The 24,979-nt window shown below is 42.5% G+C and overlaps 1 protein-coding gene across 2 annotated transcripts in view; it reads right to left on the bottom strand.

The window, feature by feature from the left end:
- The window catches only part of PLA2R1 (phospholipase A2 receptor 1), a 177,778-nt gene extending 157,191 nt beyond the window's left edge, over positions 1 to 20,587 (bottom strand). For both annotated transcript variants that reach the window (XR_015222282.1, XM_086615318.1), the window contains exons 1-10: positions 20,479 to 20,587; positions 16,076 to 16,459; positions 13,670 to 13,837; positions 12,421 to 12,594; positions 11,174 to 11,287; positions 10,380 to 10,523; positions 9,202 to 9,390; positions 7,586 to 7,743; positions 6,257 to 6,364; positions 284 to 396 (exon numbers count right to left, since the gene is read on the bottom strand). Coding sequence is in view for 1 of the 2 variants with exons in the window: in XM_086615318.1 (XP_086471444.1) it covers positions 284 to 396; positions 6,257 to 6,364; positions 7,586 to 7,743; positions 9,202 to 9,390; positions 10,380 to 10,523; positions 11,174 to 11,287; positions 12,421 to 12,594; positions 13,670 to 13,837; positions 16,076 to 16,459; positions 20,479 to 20,587 (1,661 nt within the window). In the remaining variant the exon portion in view is untranslated. The remainder of the gene's footprint in view (positions 1 to 283; positions 397 to 6,256; positions 6,365 to 7,585; positions 7,744 to 9,201; positions 9,391 to 10,379; positions 10,524 to 11,173; positions 11,288 to 12,420; positions 12,595 to 13,669; positions 13,838 to 16,075; positions 16,460 to 20,478) is intronic.
- Between the last annotated feature and the right edge of the window lie 4,392 nt (positions 20,588 to 24,979).

Raw genomic sequence — 24,979 nt, 5'->3', positions numbered from 1 at the left:
TACATACCTCTGTAGAAAGCATTTTGTTTAGATTCCTGCATGCTCACAAGTGCGCACATTGCTATGAGTATTTATTAGCCTAACGATTGCTTTTTATTAAATTTGTTTTCAATTAAAAAATAAAGCAAAGCGCACCTTTGATTTTAGCCAATGTTAGTAATTATGCTCACCTCTCACGCAAATATTATTCCATAACGGTAGTGTATTTTGCCATGCAACACTTTCTAAAGTTAGAATAGCTCTTGTTAGAGGTATCTTCACGCTGTCTAATAGGATTAACTACCTGTTTGTTACTGATACAAGTGCAGATGGGCAGAAATAACCACTGGAAGCATGTTCAAAACTTCGAGGGGTACTGTCGATTTTGTAACAATATCCACCATGTCTTTCCCATCCCTTAAAAGAAATGAACATTATTTTACAGATTATTAATTATTATGTAGCTGTTGAAAACTTGATCCTCCTTTGTATTTTTTGTCTGATCATTACTGACATCTCTGTAGCCCTTTTCATTTCTACCATGGTTCAAGAACAGTTATCCTCAAGGTCACTGAAAACATGGGGAAATTTAACAAAAGTTTAAATCCTTAAATTGTGCAAAAACTGGCTTAACACATACACACACCCCCCCCCCCAACATCTTTAATGGGTATGACAAAAACATGGGCAACTTTTAAGGCACTCTCCCCGCGTACTACTTTTATTACAATTTTATACTTTGAATATTGGTTTACTGACTGAGTTTTGGGGAGGTGTGGCAGCCCCTCAGCCAGCCACTTCTTTGGCATGAAGCGTGTAGTAGCACTGGTTGGTTTCCACCTGTCATAACTCATTGCTGATATCTAATATCTGAAGTGCAGGGTAAACACTGCCATGTCCGATTCGGTTAAGTTGTTATAAAAAAAGATTACAGCTCCCCTTTGTCTTCAACTGTAAACAGAAATATTTATTCCAGAAATTGCTGGCCTTTTATACAGTAATGTGCTCTAGTTATTTACCTTCCTCAACTCCCCTTCTCATTTTCAAATAGAGCTTCCAAATTAAATAAATAAGTAAACAAATTTAAATTAACAATCTTCCTACTCTAATAATGCAGAATTAAAATGACACATTTTCATGGTTTATCTGATGAGCCAGAACACTGAGTCGGTAGTCAGCCTGCCTCGTTTCTTTGGATTATTAATCTCTTATTTCTTATGATTCATCCCTGGATGTCCAGAAGACGCTACCAGGACTGGTGTGAATCCTGCTCGCGTGAGTTCACGCGGTCTACCTGCCTGCTCATCCTGCCTAAGTATTTTAAATAATCAAGCGAATAAAGAGATACTAAACCATCTCTGTCTATAAACCTGAAGCCAGATGCAGCCAGGAGAACCAGCCGATCTCGTTTTCCCTCTTCTGCGAGGGAGCTGCTGCTGGCAGGGGACCTTGCCAAGCCGCACAACGGGGAGCAGGCGCAGCACCCTGGCGGGCAACAACACATAGGCGTTGCTCAGACAGTGGCTTTGCAAAGCAGATTAAACTGGGGTGAGGCTCTTCCCTATCTCTGTACTGATGAGCCGGGTCTTCCCCGCAGGAAAAATGCGTTGGAAAGGGCCGAGGGCTCCACAGCACCTGGGGACCCACTGGGGTTCGGGCAGTGCCACAGGGGACACGGCAATGCCACTTTTGCTTCGATGTGCACTGCAACTCGGGGGAGCGGGGGCTGGAAGAGGGCTAAGTAGTGACCAGAAAACCCTCTATGGGGACACAGGTAAGAAAGAGCAAATGTCTGGTTTGCTTCAAGTAGAATTCTTGCGTGATAAATGCCCTAGTTTGAACAAAGCAAACGTAATCATCCTAACCTCTCAGAAATTTTAATCTGGAGCAAATGGCATTGCATAACCTTCCTCTTAAAGCTTTCTCGGTGCCTAAAGACTGGAGGAAAGTAATTTTACACCAATCTTTACTTTAAAAAAAATAATAAAATTGTGCAGTAACAGGAGTCTGGTAAGCTTGCATTGAAGGCATGCACAGATTGAGAAATTCCAAACTTAAAAGGCTGAGTAATTGGTCAATAAAATGGCAGATGGCATTCCGTACAGATAAATATGAAGCGATGCACATGGGGACATCCCCTGCCCTCCCCCTCAATCATTTCATGTATGAAGTGAGGGACAGATATCTCACTCCTGCCATGCAGGAATGAGGTTTGGGGGTTATGATGGTTAAGTTCCATGAAACATCAGCTTAGTCAAAAAGTCAAATTGAACCTTAAGAATTGTGAGGAGAGAAAGAACAGAGAAGGTTACTCTGTCCATTTAAATACAGTCTTTTGCCATTTTTTGGAGTTCTGACCCCCAATCTCAGAAAAGGACATCAGAAAAGAAGAGTATCAAGGATGATGAGATGTATGGAGCTGCTTCCACAGAAGCAGTAACTGAGCAGTCTGTGACTCTTCAGCCTGGAAAAAGGAGACGCCTTAGGAAGGATATGACACATGTCTACAAAATGGCGAGTGCCATGAAGGTGGGTGACTACTTCAGTACAAGACCTTGGGGATGACAACCAAAGCTAAGCTAGCAGGAGGAAGGTTCGACATGGAAAGAAGGTAGCGTTTTCTCATTCACAGGGTAGTAGGTTTCTAGATCTCCTCGCTAAGTAATGCCGTGAACGTAAAGAGTTCGCGCGAGTTCAAGCACTTGGAGGAGATATCCACTGGGGGCTGTTAGAGACACAAACCTTAAAAGGCTCAGGAAATCCCCTGAATGGTTGGGGGTCAAGGGACAACCAGCGGAAGCTTTACCCATATTTGCCCTGTACCACTCTTCCCCAAACATCTCTTGGAGCCACCCGCGGAAGGCAGAACATGAGGCCAAACACACCCTTGTTCTGGGCAGCTGCCCTTCTGCTCTTTACAAGGTTTTGCAGCCTTAATAGCAATTCTCTTCTTAAAAGTACAATTCTGTCCTGTTACAACAGCCACAAAGACAAATGCTCGATTCAGTACTACACTGTTATCTTTTGATGCACTAATTAAAGCGTAGAGGACTGAAGAAAGTCACCAGGACAAATACAGTCAGTTCTGCACACAGAAACCTCCAACTCTGTTATCAAGCAGCTGATGGCTCCACAACCTGCTTCAAAAGCTGGTTGAAAGAAAACATTTAAAACTGTTATTGCAGTGTTGGGAAAAAACTGGCCAGAGAATCTCATCTTTGCAATAAAGTATTTATTCTCAGTAATCGCCTGCTGACTCGGTAAAAAAAGAATAGTTGACCTGCTAAGGGAAGAAAGTGCTTAGCACTTTTTATGTCTTAGGGTGACAGAAGTGTAGGGAAAAAAAGAGCTCAGGTTTCTGGTAACTTGATATAGACATATTGCAAAAACTGCAATCAGTAGAACCACAGAAAATGTTAAAGGCTGGTTCATCTGATGCACAAGTCATAAAATCAACATGAGATGAAAGCTCAGTAATAACACAGCAGACTATAAAGCTTTAGAAAAACAAACAACTGTGCCCGAGGCCAAAGCTCCCTGAGAATCTACTAGCAATCCAACACGAATGGCAGTATGAGGTTAACGAAGCAAAAGATCAAATGTGAGAAACGCCAATAGACATTCTGTACGTTTAAGGTAAGCCAGCAACAGAAACAAGAGGAAAAAGAGAGGTAAATCTGGATGAAATAAAGACTTAGCCCTGGCAAATTAGGCCACTAACTAGGAACAACATAGAAACACTGAATGTTAAAAGAGAGTTGTCAAGACAAAACGTCTGAAATCAAAAGTAGCTTTGAGTAAGCTCAGTACCGACTTATTCTGCTTAAATGAATACAGCTTTTTCCACATTAGAAAGAAAAAGATCTATCAAAACCAAGGAACTGTAACAGGGTTCAGCAGATGTTTTCACAGAGTTTGAAACATCAACAAGCAGAAATTTATCCTGAGTAGAAAGTTTGCCAGAGCAGACCAAATTACCTATGACCAGTGACTCGATCTCTTGAGTCTTGACCCCTTGAGGTACCAGAAGTTGAAGTGCTGTCCAGCTCCTCACTACAACTGGAAGTCTTGATGCTCTGCACGTTTTCCACATGGCCAGGACTGTGACAAACCTTTCTTACACTAGTAACACACAGAATTCTTGAGTGATGAGAACAGAGCAGTGGATGTGGTCTATCTTGACTTCAGTAAAGCATTTGACACAGTCTCCCATGGCATCCTCACAGCTAAACTGAGGAAGTGTGGTCTGGATGATCGGGTAGTGAGGTGGATTGTGAACTGGCTGAAGGATAGAAGCCAGAGAGTAGTGGTCAATTGGACAGAGTCCAGTTGAAGGCCTGTATCCAGTGGAGTCCCTCAAGGGTCGGTACTGGGACCAGTATTGTTCAACATATTCATCAATGACTTGGATGAGGGAATAGAGTGCACGGTCAGCAAGTCTGCTGATGACACTAAACTGGGAGGAATGGCTGACACACCTGAAGGCTGTGCTGCCATTCAGAGAGAGCTGGACAGGCTGGAGAGTTGGGCAGGGAGAAATTTAATGAAATACAACAAGGGCAAGTGTAGAGTCTTGCATTTGGGTAAGAACAATCCCATGTACCAGTACAAGTTGGGGACTGAACTGTTGGGGAACAGCACAGGGAAAAGGGACCTGGGGGTCCTGGTGGACAGCAGGATGACCATGAGCCAGCAATGTGCCTTTGTGGCCAAGAAGGCCAATGGCATTCTGGGATGTATTAGAAGGGGTGTGGTTAGTAGGTCGAGAGAGGTTCTCCTCCCCCTCTACTCTGCCCTGGTGAGGCCGCATCTGGAATATTGTGTCCAGTTCTGGGCCCCTCAGTTCAAGAAGGACAAGGAACTGCTTGAGAAAGTCCAGCGCTGGGCCACAAAGAAGATTAAGGCTGTGGAGCATCTCCCTTATGAGGAAAGGCTGGGTCTCTTTAGCTTAGAGAAGAGGAGACAGAGGGGGGACCTCATTAATGTTTATAAACTTGTAAAAGGTGACTGTCATGAGGATGGAACCAGGCTCTTCTCAGTGGCATTCAATGATAGGACAAGGGGAAATGGATATAAGCTGGAATATAGGAGGTTCCGCTTAAACATGAGGAAGAACTTCTTCACAGTAAAGGTAACAGAACACTGGAACAGGCTGCCCAGAGAGGTTGTGGAGTCTCCTTCTCTGGAGATGTTCAAAACCCGCCTGGATGCATTCTTGTGTGATCTGATCTAGGTGGTCCTGCTCAGGCAGGGGGATTGGACTTGATGATCCTTTGAGGTCCCTTCCAATCCCTAACATTCTGTGATTCTGTGTGATGAAATACATTGGTCCAAAGGAAACAAACGCAATTACCCTAAACTTCTGGAAATGTTACGCTGGAACCAAGCAGTAACTTCTGCCTCCATAACAGTATGACCAGAACACTGGATCTGACCTCTGTATGTCTGGGGAAAGACTGCATCTGACCCCAAACAGTCCAGCTTCGATCTCCTTATAATTCAACTGAACTGGTTGTTGTTTCTTGACTTCTCAAGAAAAAGGGCAGGAAATTAAAGAAGGAAGACAATGAGCTAAAGAGGAAAGTAAGTTAGAGAAGAGAGATTTTTGTTGACAGAAAAAGAGGTTCACAAAACTCCTCCAGAGTTCTGAATAAAACACAAAGTCTACAAGTTTGCTCTTTTCATACTGTGAAAAGGAACCAATGGCAAACAAAATCATCATACTTTAACACGTTACCTTTTACTACCAGAATGCAGAGCCCAAAAACAGAAGACTTGTCGAAATGCCCTATTTAGATAGCTGTGCTCCTTCCCATTTGTGTTTGAAAGTCAAAGGAATGCTAACGTACGAGTGGAAGAGTTCGCTCTCCGTGTCAATGAAACTGATTGTTTTCTGCCCTGACATTCTCTTTCAATGTATGAAAACCATGTGTGGGATGAAGCATCATATAACAGCCATTATTTGCACAGATGGTACACAAAAGGGTTTTCACTTTTGATCTAGAAAGAAATAGGAACTTGGGTCACAACCGCCGACAATGCAACCAGCCAGGAAAGGCATCCTGGGAAAACATTTAATCTTACATTAAAATATAGTTTACATACTTTTAAGGCAAACAGTGAGATTTTTCCTAGCAAAACAAGCATGTCTTTAATATGAAAAACTAAAATTGTCTATGTACATCCATATGTTCCATAGCTACATTTAGAGGTTTCCTAGATAATTCTATTTTATTAGTAAGGCTTGAAACTAAACAAAAAATGCAAAATCCCTTACCTCTGGACAACTTGATTCCAGCTCAGGAGAGATATTATTGAAGTCCCCTGCTTTTTTGCAAATGTAGAAAGATCTGTCTTCACAATTTTTAACCTTCCAATGTCCTTCCTATAGGATAAAAAGAAGTATATTTTGTACATACTCATATTCTCATGCATATCTATACACAGATTAGATTACACTCCCTCCACCTATTTTAACTTTTCAGTGAAAACAAGTGATTTTTCTCACTCTATTCATTTATTTGTCCTTAGATGGACCATTTATTTCTATCAACACTGTCAGTAGGACTTTCCAAATCAATCATACAAAAGAGTCACTCTTTGGGATGTAATGCATTTCAATTAACTAACACTACCGTCATGCCGGAGCACCTACTTTTCGGAATAGATAGGAACTTTCTTCCTATCTAGTATAGTTCTTCATAAGATTAATCTTTATTTTTGAACAGTCCTTACTCAAGATATTACAAAGTTTGTATGATAAAATTTTCAGACATCTACACATACTGGATATGCACCAAAAAAAAAAATGCTCAAAGAATTTTATCTTGAATCTACTTTTCCTTCGTATTTTACTGTTTCATTTGCTTGTTTACACTTGCAAACAGAGTAAAATAGTTTTGTGTATATAAACCCCACAATTTTACCAAATGTACTTATGTAAGTCACGTATAAGTGAATTTAAAGACTGTTAATTGTAAAAGTAAAATAAATTTATGACCGAATTATGAAAAAATTGACATTGCCATGAATACCAGTGAGACAGGACACAGAGTTATTTGAACATTACTCCCAGTTTTACACCACCTGACTGATTTGGGGTCAATCTCACTGCTGTCAACTTCTATAATTTTATGCAGATCTAGACTACTATCTGTTTTTGAAAGATGCTACATAAAATTTATAAATATTGACAGCAAGATAAAATAGGCACAGCTGACAGTTTTTCAAAACATGAATTTGAAGCTTTCAAGACTGGAACTGATGCATCATAAATAATGATATACACTACCTGGATTTTAAATTATTTTGTCTTTATCAAAATACCTACTCATATTTGTTCGCTTCCATTTGGCAAGCTTTATGTATGTAACTTTTTATCGAACGTAAGCTCAAAATCTGTGATTGATTTTCTGGGCATCAGTGCTGGAAAATGTATTGGTTTCTCAAGGCTACATTGCATTTATCACAACATGAATATATTAGGAATCAAAAACCAAAGTCATTCTACAGGTCATGGTTTTAAAAAGTACGCACCCTGAGAAAATAAATTATTATGAGCTAAAATAGAAGTGTCTAATTCTTTCAAAAACAGAAGGAAACTTACAGATCCTTGTGCTGAAACGCAGAGTTGTCCTGTTCTTTGAAGGATGTCAGGTTCTTGACTGTGCCAGTTAGAGAATTTTACTGGGCTGCTATCTGACCACTTAAAAACAACGGGGGTGTTATTACTGTATAAACCAATCCACGTTTCAGTTACATTTTCTGTAAAAGAGTGAGTTCAGATTTTAATAGTGAAGAAATAAAGCCTGTTGTTCCTGTAGCATTAACACCACCATTAAAAAATATTCATGGGATTTTCACAAGAATTACTTTATTTCAGGAAAAAAAAAAAAAAAAGCTGTACAAACTTCAGGAAACCTTACTGATGAGATAACATTCCACTGCCCTTGAAGACTAAATTGTTTCAAAAATAGATCAACATACGCGATAATATGCTTTGAAATGCTAAAAAAAAAAAAATAATAAAGAGCATATGCACTTTTTTGAAGTGCACGAGGCAGAACGTCTGACATGGAAGGGAAAGATTTCTTTTTGCAAACCTTCCACAGCATGCTCAGCTTTAGGTTTCTCTGAATGATGTTTCTGAGTTCCAGTGACAGCACAGTGGTAGCCACAATCGCTGGCAAACATGAAAGATGGGGCTTGTGGCTTGATATAATGTCTTACTTGACCAGCTACTACAGCCAGGAAAAGCAGGCAGGCTTCCAGGCATGTAAGCCCTTCTCCTCAACAGAAGCCTGAAGCTGGGCTGAAATAGAAGCAGCAGACTTTGCAGCTGAATACAAGCTGAGAACATTACAGCACCTCTGGAAATAATGGTATCTGGTATCTGTGAAGGGTGTTAATAGAGCTGAGGAAGATGATCCAGTGGTTATTCTCCCAAGAGAAAGACATACAGCAAAGAGGATGGGTGGCGGGAGGGATGGCAATGGGAGATGATGTCCAGTAAATGCAGTGTAACACACCGTCCTGCAACTACAGCTGATGGGACAGAGTCCGTGAAACCAATTCTGGGAAGCTTAAACTCCTGGCCAAACTGTGCAGCTCTGCCAGCACACTGCTGTCGGCTGGACGCACAGAATATTCACTTTTCTGTGCTGCTGTTATGACAACAAAAGTCTTGGCGTTGCTGCACCAAAGAGCTTTTGTTCATTAAGTTCCTTTCATAATTATCCTACCTCTGAGGACAATGTGGACCCACAGAACTCCTTTGATACACCCTGCTGCCATCAAAAGGGACTCTGCCAACAAACCAGCAGCAACTTTGCAATGTGGACAAGGCCAGCTTCAAAGCAAAAGATACTCTGAATTGTTGTTGCTTCTATGCACAATTCTGGCGTAAGAACGATCACTGAATATTTTGCAACAGTTTGCAGGGAACCAGCCAAGAACAGGAAAGGACAAAAGCTACCATCTTAACTGTGGCCTCACTGTGTTTACTTTGTTGATTCATGTCTTTATTTTAAGTACAGTTATCGGAGAAGGTGATGCTATACATTTTAAGACTCCTAGAAGGAGCATGCATCATGCTTTCTTTTTTTGTAAACACCACTTGGGTGTGCCATGTAATGTAGTGCTTAAGTGGCTAACAATGTTAAAGGGCTGCACAAAAGAGCATCACAAAACACTGCACACTTTAAACCAACTCCCCAAACTCACCACTTTCAAGCAAATTAAGGAGCAGCTCTGCATCTGCCATGGACGATATACTAATGAGCCCGCTATTGTCACTTTGGCATGAGATAAAAGCATCATTCCAGCTCTTCTCCTCTTTATGAAGTCTGTAGCAGTTGCGATTGTGTGGGTACCAGCCAGTGTCACAACGAGTGGCATAATACTTCCATGTATCTTTTAATGAAGCAAATAAAGTTCATCTATATTAGATAGAATTGCCAAGATTATGCTATGTTCATAACACATTCAGAGCTATTTTTTTATCTTCAAATGTTGAAAACAGAGTTGTCCAAGATGACCCAAGAAGGCCAGAACACACACTCTATGGAACATCACCTATCCAACCAAACTGAAATCTCGCCCACTTTATTTTATGATTCAACTATTTGGGCTGCTAGACTAGTGCAAACACACTAATAAATCTGTTATTCAGTTTAAAACATGTTATATCTCCCTTATTACCTCTGAACTCAATTCAAAAGCAGCTATAGTTTTTTCAGATGCATTACCTACAAAATGTTTGAGTAAGTCTTTTGTCATTATCTGAAACAAGTAGGGAAACTCTAAGTTAACAGAAAGAAGTTGAACCTATGTAAGCTGTTCTCATCAAAACAAAAATCAATGTTCTGATAAACTCAATTCTGTGTGTAACTTTGCCACAGAACGGGAGTCTGAGACATTCTATGTACTATATATCCTATACTCTATATAAACACTTTAAAAAATATCGAATGCTTTTTTTGTATATCAAAAGTACAGCATGACGTAAAAATAACTGCAGATTTTGAGCTGCATTTATACAACTTTCTTCTCTGTGGGCCACTGGTTAATTCCACTTGAAGCTGAAAACCTGTTTTTAAACTCAAAAGTGTGGCTCTATTGTAATATGAAGAAAACGACCATTCTCATGAGTAAGGAACCCATTAAATGCTATGTATATCAAAATTATTTGTTAATTTTTAAGACTCTCAACATGTTTTCCAAGACTGCATTTAAACAGAAGAAAGTGACATCAGTTAAAGTAAACTATATTCACCTTAAACTAGCAAACACGTACATTTAATCCAGCTAAGACTCTGTTCTGCTGACTTTCTATTCATGTGGCTTCCTCTTGTTCTCTTTCCACACCCACAAACAGGATACAGTAACATTGAGAGACTTACCCAATGTTTCATGCTCTGCCTTGTTTAAGTATTTTTTGCATACAAAGGGCAATCCAGATTCACATAAATAACTTTGCCAGCCGTACTTCAATTTTGAATTAATCACTGCACAATGATTATCTCTAAAATGGTGATCAGAGACATCTGCAAACACATTTTTGAGAAGCACAAAATTAGAAAAAATCAGTTCTTACTTGTAAAACGGTGTTGTAAGGCTCTCTGCATCTTATTGAATAAATGTATAAACATCTCTGCACACCCAAACTTCTAGTGATATTAGACCAATACTATGGACAGCTGAACATTGACCATGATTTATACACGTGTGGCAAGCCCTTCTTGGTGGCTGCTGCTATCGGATGAGAGGCTGAACCAAGCTCTAGTGTCTATGTTATATCTGCTGGTGGACAGAGCTCACAACCAAGTCAAAAAGCTTATGTTTATGTGCTGATGTTAATTACAGCATGTTCATGTAAACAAATTGAAACTCCTTTCCTCCATGAAAACTGCTAGAGTATAGCTTTTAAATATGCAACTGCGATCTTAAAAACACCTTTAAAAGTAAATGACAATATCTGTTCATGCTTTGAACAGATCCATCTCAATTGATCCTACATCCCTGGAAGGGGCTTTCAGCTCATGTAAATTAATAAATATTTCTACAAAAAAAAAAATAAAGTACACTTGTTCACTTGATTCACTTTTCAAACGGAATAGCAGTCTTGTATCAAGCTGCAGTTGCAGAGAGCATATAATTACACTGCTACAACATATCCAAGAGGAATGTCAAGTACTTGCTCTCCAGTTCACAAACACTAGCGGTGCTCCATCTGACCACTGCCAGCCAGCATCTTCCTCCAGGCGATTCAGGCCCGTCCATAGCATCATGTCTGTAGTGTTTAACTGCCCTGAAACAGAAAAAATAAACAAAGTAATCCTTCACGTTTTCCCGCCCGTTTTAAAGTATCTACAGGTGTGGATCTGCTGTCCTGACTTGTTACAATAGGAATAAAACAAAACGTCAAATCAGTCTGCAGAAAGTTCATGCTGTTTTTTCTGTCCTTAGAAAAAGTCTATCACTTTGTTAATTATCACAGAGATGAAAAGGAATAAACTCTGAAGTCTGCAGCCTTCAAAAGCTGCTCATCCTGCAAACGCTTCCCGCAGAAGTTGCTGCTGACCTCAGAAGTTAACTCTAGAACAAGTAGCTACAGAAACGCTAGCCTGTTTCAGCTTTCCATAAACCAAACAACTTTCAGTCCCTTTACAGCCTCCAGGCATATCAAAAAAAGCTAATGAAATAATTTTTAAAACTTCCTCTTAGCTTATATCCCGCCATTGAAAATCAGCAATAAAGGGAAGCAACAGGCAGGAGACCTGAGGCAGCCTTTCCCATCACAGCTCTACCACCCCTTCCTCCGCTGGGTCCTGCCCACGCACCCTAAAATACCCACGAAAGCCATGCTGACAGAAGGCTCTGCAAGACTTGTCTGAGATTCTTGCTGCACGGGCGAAAGCAAAAGGCTTATCGGAGAAGGAATGACACCCATTTATGAAAACAGAGTTGGAATTTTTCCCATACAGGACATTTACTCTGAGCCTGCAGACATGTTCTCATCATTCACGTTTGGTGAAGTCCAGCTTGCAAAGAAAACCTAACAGGAGAAAGGGACACCAGGGTACAGCACAGAGGAGGTAAATATTTGTGTAATTCTCCAAACTCAACACAGTCCATAAGCACAGCTGCAAGAATGAAGAGGCGTTTCTGTGGGAAGGGAGAAATCAGACCCTTACACCCTCACATAACACATACCACCACTGCTGCACTCGGGTTAGGAAGGTGGTAACGTACCCTCACCCTTGTTTTCTCAAACAGCTCTACTGAGGTGTGTTCTGCGACAAAGCCTCACAAGCAGCGACAGCAGAGACATCACACAGAGTGTTAAGCTCCAAAGCTTAATACAATCACCCCTTTGTCACAGATAAAGAAGAAATCTGACCACAGGTTTCCTACAAGGTCCCCAGAGAAATGTCTACTCACTGCTCAAGTCAGCTATGTAGTTCTGCTCAGCGGAGTCGGTGATGCTTAGCAGGTCTCCTCCTTGCAGCTGGCAGGTGGCCCGTGCCTCGCGCCAGGTCAGCACCGACGCGAGGTTGAACTGGTAGCAAAGGTGCGTGTCGGGGTTCTTCTTCCAAAAAACGTCGCAGCCGCTCTCTGCTCAAAAACAGACTCGTCACCCACAGCCCAAGGCTATAAACTACTCAGAAATAAAATGCCTTGAACAATTCAATTAATTAATGACAGTAGCATCCCAGTGGAAGCACAATTATGAACTCCTTTCATGTTCCTTTGTTAAAGAACATATAGAAATAGGGCACTAACAGATAAAATTTTACTCCATATTTCGTACAGTTGATGAAATACTCGGGAGCTGATCTGCAGCTGGTGGTGATTGTCACAGCTCTCACAAAGCCAACAGAGCTACATTTTCATTTATACCAGCTGACAGTTTGTTCCTAAAGCTGAATGTTGAAATATTCAAACTATGAACACCTCACCCAACTTGTGGAGGAGCAGTCACTGGATCTCCTTCCATCTTGCACTCAAGAAAATAAACTTACTATAATTACGGAGTATAAGCAAGGCTGAAAGTACCATCTATTATAATGGCTGCCCAGAAATCCTCATTACAAAGACACATTTACAGCTGTTTTTAAGACGCTTTGGAAAAAAGATCTGAAATACAGCTTGAGCAGAGAGGGCTCTTCCAAACCACTTCTGCTGACAGAAGACACTATTTTGCTTATTTATGCAAAAAGCTGGAATATTTATGAAGATTATACATCCAAAATCTTTCCAAGAGCAAGTATTTGTAAAGCTATTGCTTCTAAGTGTTTTAAGCCCAAAAAGTGTCCAAGTAGTGCACATAAGAAAAGGAATGTGCAAGATGTAACGCAGTCAAAAGCAGAACGTGACTTTGCAAGAGCAGCCCGTACTTTGCATGCTTCAGAGGAGCTCCCTATGCATCACCAGGAGGGGTGATGTGAGGTCAATGGGCTGCGCAGAGTAACACCCTTTTGCTCACCTCCTGTAGTTTTGCTTTTGAGGTGAGGACTTGGGTGTCCAAAGGCCAAACACAATAAATTATGATAAAATTTGCTAGAGTCTTTGTTTGTGGTTTTTAAAGAGACATTCCCCCCTAACAGAAGGGAAGTAATCCAAAACTGAATCGGTACTAAAGATCACCTCTTGGTGGGTGGGGGGAGAGAGAAGACGAGCAACATCTTACCTGCGTTTGGGCAAAATCCCCATTTTTCATCTTGTTCATAGTGAGTTGTTGTGGCACACCAGTCAAATTCCTTTCCTTCTCTGGTACACTCATAATACCACTTGTTGTTATATTTAAATGGAAAAACACATGGGAAACCAAAAGAATTTCCCAGTAAGGTGTATGTTTCTGGAATAAACAAAATGCAGAGATTAAAAGAATGTAGACCACAGGAATTTCATCACTCCCATATTTAATTACTCTTATTTTTAGCAGCAATGATAAAAATAAAGTGTCTAAAGTTATTTTCTAATTTTAATTTATAATTGATAACACAGCATTACAAGTATGAGCAGCATAACTTCAGTGAACAGAATTTGGAAACAATAGTTTATGAAATTTGTCACCATGAAACAAGACACATTCTCATAACTTAGTACAATTGAAAAAAAATCCCCAAACATGAACTGTTAACATATAAAATCTGCACTTACATTTCAGAACAACTACATAAAGCAATAGTTAGCAAAATCAGTACACACTCAGGTGCAAACTCTACATTTGTCAGTCTATGACAGACAAGCAATTTAGCATTATTTCCCCTGCTCCTCCCACTCATTATAAAGTGGATTTCTAATGTTTTTTCCATTATCTGGGAAAGGAAATGTGAAAGACAAAGGAATATTAAATAAACTTTTAAAAATAAGTTTTTATACCATGGGGAATAATAATCTAGCTAAAAAAACGATGTTACATACATCTGTTGTCACAATCAATTAATACCTTATAAAATATGTAAAATATTTTCCTATTGTACTTTGAGTACCAAAATATTGAGAGACTCCAGTGCAACTGAAAGCTGTAAAAGCTTTACCTCAGTGAGTGTCTCCTTAACCTCAGAGCTGCTACAAAAGGTCAAAGAACCCCAATCACACTTGGAATGAAATTGTTTGTCAAAGACAATCCCGTGTTGATAGCCTAAAGATCAAAGTCCTTCAACTACAGAATCAGTACATACTGCCAGGTTCCTAGAGGTTTCCAGAGTTAACGGCTGGCTGCACACAAATAAAAAAGCAGTTTACACATTGTAAATCCCCTTTAAAGCCTTCTGATATGAACAGATAATACAAAAGACATGGGTTAAATAAAAAAAAACAGGATTGCTTCTCTGTCTGTCCGCTACCATGTTGCTAGCTACGGAGGTGCAAGGGATTATCTCAGTCCTGGCAAGAAACCAAAGTCAACAGCTATAGACCTCTCACCACAGTTATACACGTTTTTTTCTTTGAAGGTAGAGATGCTCCCACAATCTGGTGGACTACCAGGCTGGCTCACGTTTGCACGTGCATAAGCTGAGGTAGGAGGAAAATAGAAATTGGAGGTGAAAGAGACTTTGCCTACACAATTAATTACTTTGGTCCTGAAACTAAGCTAGAAGCGCCTGCTTGAGGCTGATCCTCTTCTCCCAGATGTTGCAGTACAAGGGCTATACCAGGTCTACTTTCACCTCGGTGCGTGCACATAGCAAATGTGTAAGACTTTTTATGGGTTTAAATATTTTCTGACTGGTCTTAAGTATAAACTTCACAAGCTTTTAAATAAAAGGTTGGACGCTATAGTGCCTTCCTAGTTATCACAGCTCCCAAAGGAACAACCTTGGAGTTAGCAGATGCCAAGCCTGGCTATACCTACAGAGGAAACCACTAAGACCAGATCTGCAACCCAAACACCCAGTTCAAACAGGGAGAATCAACAGCTCCAGTCTGAGACATGCTGTGCAAACATTAGGTCTTTCCTTCTACAGAAGTGCTGAGGAAAGGGTCAAGGTACAGTCTGTTGCTGTTTGTAGTCAATGGGTTTATCTTAGTCCTTATACCTGGAAAACTGTTCAGGTCTGCAGACCTGGATCTTGGCATACGTTCCTACGCCTTCACTAGCTGCACAGCAGGATTAATCAAAAGCCTGATCTCTGATCCAAAGTTTGGCACGTTCAGAGTCCAGGTGCTGAACGTTGCAAACACTGGGCTCATGCACGCTGCAATCATGGACAGATTTTCAGCGACAAGAACTCCAAATCCTTCGTTATCTCTCTTTGGGCTTATCTGGTAATCAAAGCTGCACGACAGGCAACAGCAAATCTTTAGTTCCCCTTTTTATTTTAGGGACTTGAGGACTTTTATTAGAGGACTTGAAATGAGCATTTCCTGGTTTGCAAGGATGCTCGTGCTTTTTTGAGTCCATACAACAGATATGGAAAAAAATCAACTGTGTGGTATGCTCGCCTCAACCATTGCATGTGAAAAACCAAACTTTGAGTCCCAAAGCATAATAGAGGCTGGAAGGGATCATAAGCATCTGGCTTTGCTTCAAAAGAACATTTGAAAACTTTTCCCCATCTACATTGCTACAACAAAATTTTATTTTTACCTTGAAATGGGTGTTCACAAAGGTCTTCATCATAGGACATGTACTGCTTCCACTGATGAGAAGATTTTTTTTTGACCACAATACGTTTGCCGTTTTCAATGGCTAATTTGAAATCTGATACACCAACTAATGCTTTTCCATCACAATTCCACCATAATGAGTATTGAGTCGAATCACATTCAAGCATACTTAACAGCTGTTCTGGTCTACTGATGTTCAGTCCTAGACAGGTACTGCTGCCTATGTTGAAAAGACGACGATTGGATACCCATTTCCATAGCATGTCTTTTGAGAGTTGACCACAGTCTACCAGAACAAGGCCAACTGTGTCTGCTTTAATGCACAAGTTGGAGTCTTCACTTTGGATAATAAATATCCCTTTATCTGTAGGGGGAAAAAAAAAAAAAAAAGTTTCAGTCTGTTGAATACTGCAATGGATCGAATAGTATCAAAAGATCAATGTTTTAGTTGGAGCTATTTAGGAAGAAAACTGAAAATATCCATCAGAAGAACTGGCACTTCACAAAATAAAAGTACTGGTCTAAATTTACTGACAGCTGAGTTTTTAACATATGGACCACTTGCAAGGCCACAAACATAAGGTTAAGTAGTATTTCTCAAGTTGGATAGCCAAAAAAAAAAAAGGGGGTGCCTGAAAACATCAGTCATGTTCAAAGAAAAAAACCCACCAGTCACCAAGAAATACCCAGTAATGGAGTACAGGTTTAAGTGTCACAAGAAGTCATGCTGTGTATCGTAAAATAATTCTTGGGGAGGCGGGGATTGGAGAGTGCAATTAAAGTAAAAGCTAAAGTGTTAGAGGCTGACATTGCCATATTCTCTGCCGTATTCATTCTTTACTCTCTGCAGCTATAGAGACAGAAAGAAAATATTTTGCATTGTAAACAGGATACAGAGAGGGTAGGATTTATCTATATCACGAGAGCTGGTGGCCAAGGGTTAAAGTATGCCTTCCCTATTGGATGCATACTGTTCAACCATACATGACTACCCCCACCCACAGCAGATGTTGTGGGATTGGCCTGACATCCCCGTTTTCTTGGAATCCTGTAGAAATTCACTGAACTATGTGACATCACATTACAAGTATGTGAAAAGAAGTCAGCTGTTTAATGTCTTGGGAGCAAACATTTAACTAAGCATATAGACTGAAAAAAATGAGGGCAGTTGAGGAACTGGAAATTAGCAAAATATAAACCTGTAACAGCTCAGCTACTTCATTCACTCTGAAATCCAACGGTAATTAACCCATGGAGTTCCTCTCACATTATCGGCGAGATATTGTTATGCTTCAGGAAAAGGCCACCAGCATCCTGGCTTGTATCAGCAATAGCGTGACCAGCAGGACTAGGGAAGCGATTGTCCCCATGTACTCGCAAGGGTGAGGCCGCACCTCAAACACTGTGTTCAGTTTTGGGTCTCTCCCTACCAGAAAGATGTTGAGGTGCTGGAGCGTGTCCAAAGAAGGGCAGCAAAGCTAGTGAAGGGTCTGGAGCACAAGTCTTATGAGGAGCGGCTGAGGGAACCGGGGTTGTTTAGCCTGGAGAAAAGGAACCTCATCGCTGTCTACAACTACCTGAAAGGAGGTTGTAGCGAGGTGGGTGTTGGTCTCTTCTCCCAAGTAACAAGCAACAGGGCAAGAGGAAAGGGCCTCGAATTGCACCAGGGGGAGTTTAGATTGGAAATTAGGAAAAAATTCTTCACTGAAAGGATTGTCAAGCATTGGAACAGATAGCCCAGAGAAGCGATTGAGTCACTGTCCCTGGAGGTATTTAAAAGACATGTAGATGTGGTGCTTAGGGACATGGTTTAGTGGTGAACTTGGCAGTGCTAGGTTAACGGTTGGACTTGATGATCTTAAAGTTCTGAACTAAACAATTCTACAATTCTATGATTATGCACTGAAAACCTGAGCACTTCCATTTCACCTTGAAATTCTAGAGTGATAATTTCTGCCATGCATGCTCTCTAGCTGCTGTAATTCACTACATCTAACATCCTGAAGAAGTAACCATAATAAAAAACCCCCTCTCGAATTGACATAGCCCACATCTAAAGCGTGAGATGCAGATGCTGTGTCTGGGTTTAGTGCATACATTTTAGGTGTCTCTCTAGAAAATAAAGATTTTTCAAGCAGCAGTGGGACAGTGCTGTGTAAGAGACAGATAGGAGATCAGCTCACCAATATGACATGCACACATCAAGCAGAACAGAGAAGAACTAGATTCGGGTTTTGGTTACAGATTCTGCACAGAGCACATCAAGCAGTCTGACTTACAGAGAGGAGAGAATCACGCTGCAGGTTGCATCGCTGGTAACAGGGACTGTTTTCCACCTGGCTACAGGTACCAGTAGTTTGCGATGGTGTAGGAACAGGGGCAAGCCTTTCTGACTGGTAGCAGGTGGGAATCAGCCCATTATACGTAATTCCGTTTCCCAAGCTCCTAGCAGCTGTCCTACATTAAGTCCTTAACGGTTTGGGGCAGAGCAAGGTTCCTTTAATCCATTGTATTTCTACAGCTCTCAGGTGTCTGAGCTCACTGAAAAAACATTACACAACACCCTGTGACAGATACCCAGCCTGGCCCTTTGCTTTTGAGTTTTCTGTGAAGTTGTGCAGTTTGTGCTGGTTTCATCCTTCTTACTCAAGCCAGTCCCCCATGGGTGACACAGACATCTCTATCTACATGGCCAGATGGGGTTTCTGCCTCTTGAACTGGAGTATGTCTCTCCCACAGCTGTCTTATCTTGGTTGACCAAGAAAATACGCTGTTAATTTGCTATGTAAGTGGAAGCTGGGATGTCGGCAGCACTAGTAAACACTGATTAATGAGGTTAATTCACCATGATACTGGGATTCACACTTAAATAAACTTCTTATGCAAACTGCCAAACTACCTCCAACTTGACAGCACACAGCAGCAGCTTCCAGGGGGTAGGGGGAGCAACACCACAACCCAAAGATGAAGGATTCTCAACCTTTGAATGCCTTTATCTGTAAGGCTCTTAAGAGTTGCAATGACTGCTGAGAAAAGATAAGGGTCTTACACAGCCTACACAAATAACCCAGCTGGATGATTTCTGTGTATAATAGCATGCTTCCCTTTTTAATTCTGCAGCAACTTATGCCAAGAATGGACAGACTACAATTCCTGAGCCACACAGACCCCTTCCGAATGTGGTTTCCACTCCCCAACTACAAAATGCAATTGGCAAGAGAACTGTGCTGGCCTGAGGACTACCAGGCACCTGCCACCTCAAGGCAGAAGTAAGACATGAGAGGTGGCAGGCTCAGTGACAGCTCCACAGGCCCCAGCTCAGCCCTCTGCTCAAGTGGGGCAATGAGACAACTGGGGCAACACCAAGTCTTGGGAACATCTCTAGGGCTCCTATCCTTTCAACTTGCAAAGCCACACCATCCACTTTACAGGTGCTTTCATAGAACGGTTTTGTTACAAAGCTCCTGGGGTGGGGGAGGATTCTGTGCCCAAAATCCTGCAGAAGAAGAGCCACAAGCGACTCTACAAACTTGCAAGCCCCAGAGGACCCAAGGGAAAAAGGAGACAGCTTATGCTTTACAGACAGACAGGGTGGATGGAGGCCTTTGGAAACATCTCACTTCTCCTACCTCCCGGCTCCTCCATACAAGGACAAGGTGACAAGAAATAAACTCCCAACAGTGAAGCCTCGAGCTGATGCAAAGCCGATGACGAGCTGTTAGCAAGCCAGTACCTCAAAGTAGCTGTTTGTTCAGGTTCAACACAGCTAGGAGTGAACAAACAGCTGTAACAAAATTAGGAGAACAAGATATCTCCACTTCCTTCCTCCTCACCTCCCACTTCCTTTGCTTCCAAAAAGCGGTGAGAATTGCTTATGTGGTAATAGAGAAAATAACTGGCAATTTATTGGAAGTGAGAAAAAAACGATCCATATTCCCTCCAGGTGCAATGAAAGCAATGGGCAGCGGAATAATAAGCGGGGAAGATTAAAAGGGTAGCAGGCACAGGCAGTGGGGCAGGTTCGCAGGGGTTCGGTGCCTGCCCTCGGCCCCTCACACCTCCAAAACCACCCACCCCTGCCTGGGGCGAGACCTTCACCCTGCCCGAACCCCCCCGGCCGGGGTCGGGCTGACCCCAGGGGCAGACTTGACGCGCCCTGGCCGCCCACAGCGCTCCGAGCCGCCGGGGGAGCGGGGCAGATCCCGAAGCTGCTGCGAGCCCCGCACGGAGGGACGGGGCTGGGCGAGCGGCTCAGCGCGGAGCGGGGCCGCCGCCGCGGCCCGACCAACGGCGCCCCCCGACCCGCCGCGGGGCCCCCCGGGGTGCGCGCCCCGCGTCGCCCCCCCCACCCCTCCCCGGGCCGCCCCCGGAGGCGTCACTCACTCCGAAGGGAGGGCACCTCGTCCCGGCTGAGGGCGGCGGCGCCCGGCGCCGGGCCGCGGCCGCCGAGCAGCAGGCAGCACGCCAGGAGCCGCAGCCGCACGCCCAGCATCGCCGCGGCTTGGCACGGCGCGGCACTGCGCCCACCCGCTCCCGCTCCGCTCCGCGCCGCGCCGCGCCGGGGAACCGGCCCCGCCGAGCCCTGCCCCGGGGAGGGCAGAGGAGCGATCCCACCCCGGCGGCGCCCCACGGCGGGGAGGCGGGGAGAGGAGGGGCGGCGCGGCGCGGCGCGGCACGGACCGGACCGGGGCGGGGGGGCCGCCGCGGGCTCCGTCCATGCGGCCGCGGGAGGGGCGCAGCGGAGGTCGCGGCCGTCACGCTGGAGCCGCCCGCCGAGCCTTCCGCCCCCGCCCGCCTCCCCGGGAGCGGGGACGCTGCCCGGGTCCGCTCGGCCGGGCTTGGAAACGCCGCTCATGCAGCTCGGGCCGTCTGCCCAGATCAGGGTTGTGGATTCAAGCGGACAAAAAGCTGTGTCTTAATCTTATTTTCCATTCGGAAACACTTACTTTCTCATGCCTACGCTCCAGGTACTTCTAAAAGGAACCAGAAAATTACACAGAGGCACTGGAAACGTGAGATCATTGATAGCACAGTCCGTGTTCACAGATTTACGCTCTGTCCCTGAGCATCCCCACTTCTACAGACCCTGCTCAGAGACTTGGGTTTTTTTAGCTAGTTCAGCTTGTCAACTCAAATATCATTTTACATTTTGGCCTGAGGAAAAATAATTGCCGCCTTCCATTTTGTTCATCTCTGTCTTCAGTTGAATATTCGCGGGATCTGCCCCACTTGGCTTGAGTTTCACTCTTAAGCTATGAATAGCACAGGGAAAATCGAAAGCAGAACTCTGGGTTAAAGACGGAGTAGTTTTACCGGCATCAGCAAGACAGTCGTTTTTAATGTGCATAAGCATGTTTCTGCATTGTTCTTTATGCATAGCAGACAAATATATAAATATATATAAAGGTATACGTAAGTATATAAAAATAAATGTACAGCGTAAGCATAACTGAATGCAGCCTCTGTTCCCTCATGTCCACCTCGATCATGAGACGAGGATGGAAACAGAAACCTCTGGGCTTGGAGAAAGCTTCTCACTGGTAGTTTGGTAGAAGACGGAATTGAGAAGCGAGTGAAGCTGAACACTTAGAAAGAAGCAGATAACTGGGGGGGTTTCTCTCAGTTTAACAGACGATAAAAATGTCTGGCAGAGAACAAACAACAGGAAATATTGCTGAACAAGCTGTTTGAGAAGAGACCTGACTTTGCAAGACAGAAGGGTTGTTACTCTCAAGGAACTGCAATGTACCTCTCAGGAAAGCTGCAGCTGTCAGAGAATTTCAGATTCTAATAGAGAAGCTTGTTAATGAGTTATATATGAAAATCTGGCCACTTGGAACTGTCTGGTCTCTTCAGGGGTATTTGGCTGCTGCTTTGAGTAGTGAGCCCCAGGGCCTTTTACTCAGGAAGCTGTTTCTGGGTCACACTGAGAGATCACACCATGTTCGTGGTACTACTTTTAAAAATAAAGGTGCCAGTAAGCAAAAATGAGGCTGCTCTGGGCTGTGGGAAGGAGCCCCACCTCAGGTGGATTTTTCTACTCATTTCAGTAAACACGTTCTGATTAGAGATTCCTAATAATGAACATCTCAACAATGTTTTTGTAAATATTTTGCTAAATGCAAATTAGCAACTTATCAATTCTGAGTAGTTTTCCTTGCTTCTTTCTTTTCTTTCATATTCAGATTTTCCTCTTTGGCTAAACAGTTTTTTACTGTTTTGAATCTATTCTGTTCTTACTAAACTGGTAAATCCTTTCTAGCGCCGCTGCAGTTATACTGGCCTGGGTATTTATAGCTAAGCTATACCTGCTTAATTATGATAATAAGACGTCTTTGCTGGCATAGTGGCTTGTAAAACCAACATGGTTGGCAACATTTTCTGAAGTAAACTTGATGACATAGTTTATATTATTTTGCACATTAAATTGTATAACTTTCCAATTCTATTTATTTATTTATCTGAAGCTTTACCTGTCTTCCTTCAAGGCATTTGCTGTAGTGTTTTGGCTCCTTTATTTCATTTTCTGCCTGGAACCTACTTTTAAAAAATATTTTTCTCTCCATTTCTCTGTTGATGATCTCCTTCTTTTTGTATACACTTGGACCCATATATATATATATATACACACGCACATATGTGCACTTGTCTGAGCTGGTCTGCCTTTGCTGTTTAGGTACTCTACAGAAATGTTCAGTACCTTCCCCTATCTTTGCTTAGACATTAACTCAGACTTCTATATGAGACCTATACACATATATGAACCCAGTGCATGTTCATGGCCCTCATCCACAAATATAAGCCCTCATCAAATTTACGTTATTTCTATTTTCTTACAAATCCATTGATTTTCCAAGGCACACGCAGATCCAGTGTGCCACGTGCTCAGCATCTTCTCACGCAGTTAATTTCTGTTCATATCTGAAGTCTGAGTATAGGTCTCTTTTTTTTTCCCCCTACCAGCCAGAACAGGAATACCAAACAAGAGAGTAGCTAGGAATTAAAATCAGGACCAAAATTGCTTTCATTACCTGTGCCCAGCAAGCAACAATTCCATCTTTTTCAGAGGCACCATCCTAGATCCTGTTTAGCTCTGAAAAATGACAGTTCTCAGGCATCTTAGGTCAGCTTCCAAGTTTGTATTCATCTTCCTTTTCACTTAAAAGTCTTCCTGTTTACTCCAGACACAGAACTGCTCTAATTTCTTAGCTCTGCCAGTCCAGTTACAGCTGGCTACAGGCACTACAGGCACTGCTTACACCTTCCCTACCTCCTGTCACATCCCAACCATGCCCAGTGACACCTCTTTTCTTTTTGACATCTCTACCTGACTGTTTCTGTTACTCTGCTCCATCCTCCCATGCTCCCAAGGCAATCACTGCAGCTGCCAGGCTCTGCAGTTTCGGTCCCCATCAGCCCGCATTGGGTAAGATGGCCCTATGGGACAGCTTATACTGGCCAGCTTCAGGTTAACTGAAAGCCCTAGTTGCAAACTACCAGTTTAATATTCACTAGTCAGAATGTGGTTTTTTTTCCCTAAATGTGACTCTAAGTTTCATTTGTTAGCTGTTCATAGCTTTAGGCAAGAAACTTATTTTTCCAGCATGAAAAACTCCCTTATGACACCAAGAGCATTAATACAGTCTTCCACTCCTAAAAGTCTGCTAGATAGCTGCTATTGCTGCATGAGCATGAGGTGCAGAGACTACGTACCTATGTGGCTGTTACTGTGCCACACGAGCTACCCCTGGTGAATCTTCACCTTTCTGAGCCCTCTGTCCTTCCTCTCCCAGTAAATGCTCACTTGACACAAATCTAGAATAGTTTGTTATAATATAGAAGATTTAACATTGGCAGTAGTATCAAATTCAATAGCAGACAGACATTCATGTAATCCATCCGATGTAGCATTAAGGGAAAAAATCTGATACTGCAATACTTGCACAAAACCAAAACTGGCTAATGAGGCCAGAGCTGCCTCTGGCGTGTTCCCGATAGATTCTCGAAGCCTGTTTTTGCCTTATCCCTTCCCTTTGAGATCCTTGGCACAACCATACCTGTCATGTCATTCATCCTTCCATGTAACAGTTATTTTTTGCCATTCTTGACATTTTCTCATGAGGGTTCCATTTCAACACTTACCCCATACAGTGCTGTGCCCACCTTACCTGTATTTTTCCCATATACAAGGCTTTTAAGCAAATCCTCATTTCTATGATACATACACACCAATATCATGTGTTTCACATAATTTTAACTACCTGCAGCTAAAGCAAAAATACACATATGCTTATAAATTGTACACACTGCAGTTCCAAATGCCTCTCAGCAGTGGGGCCAGAGGGACTTGGGTAAAATAGAGGGTGAAACAGTCCTTTGCAGCATCCCAGTTGTGCTGTCAGCATCTCTGCAGGGAACGCTGAGAAAACAGGGAAGTGGCTATGGCTTTCTTTCACCCTTTGAACATTCTCTCTTGCACTCCTTGAGAGGAGGGATGCTACTATGTTGTGCAGGGAACAGTCTTGGGTTGTTCCTTGGTCACCTTTTACTGGATTTTTCAGAAAAGCCAGTGTTAGGTCAGCACTTTGGACTGCAAAACTAAATCACACTGGCACTATAGAAAAGAGTATTACATGCAAAACCCAAATATTCAGTAGAACTCTATTTTAATGTTCATGCAGCTTTTAACTACTTCTGCTCCCAGCTTCCCCACATCTAAATTTGTTGGCCCAGACAGCCTAAGCCTAGAGACTTTCCAAAGTCTTCCTATCCCTGTTAACTCATGCAGGTTTACGGAGCTCAGAGCCGTAATGTACAGCTGGTCCACAGGTTAAAGCATTTCAAGAATTTGTCACTGATCTCAGTGTTTATCTTAAATTTTGAA

The sequence above is a fragment of the Tauraco erythrolophus genome, chromosome 8, assembly GCF_009769465.1.
Source record: "Tauraco erythrolophus isolate bTauEry1 chromosome 8, bTauEry1.pri, whole genome shotgun sequence".
NCBI classification, from domain to species: domain Eukaryota; kingdom Metazoa; phylum Chordata; class Aves; order Musophagiformes; family Musophagidae; genus Tauraco; species Tauraco erythrolophus.
This window is presented reverse-complemented; position numbering and strand designations above follow the sequence as displayed.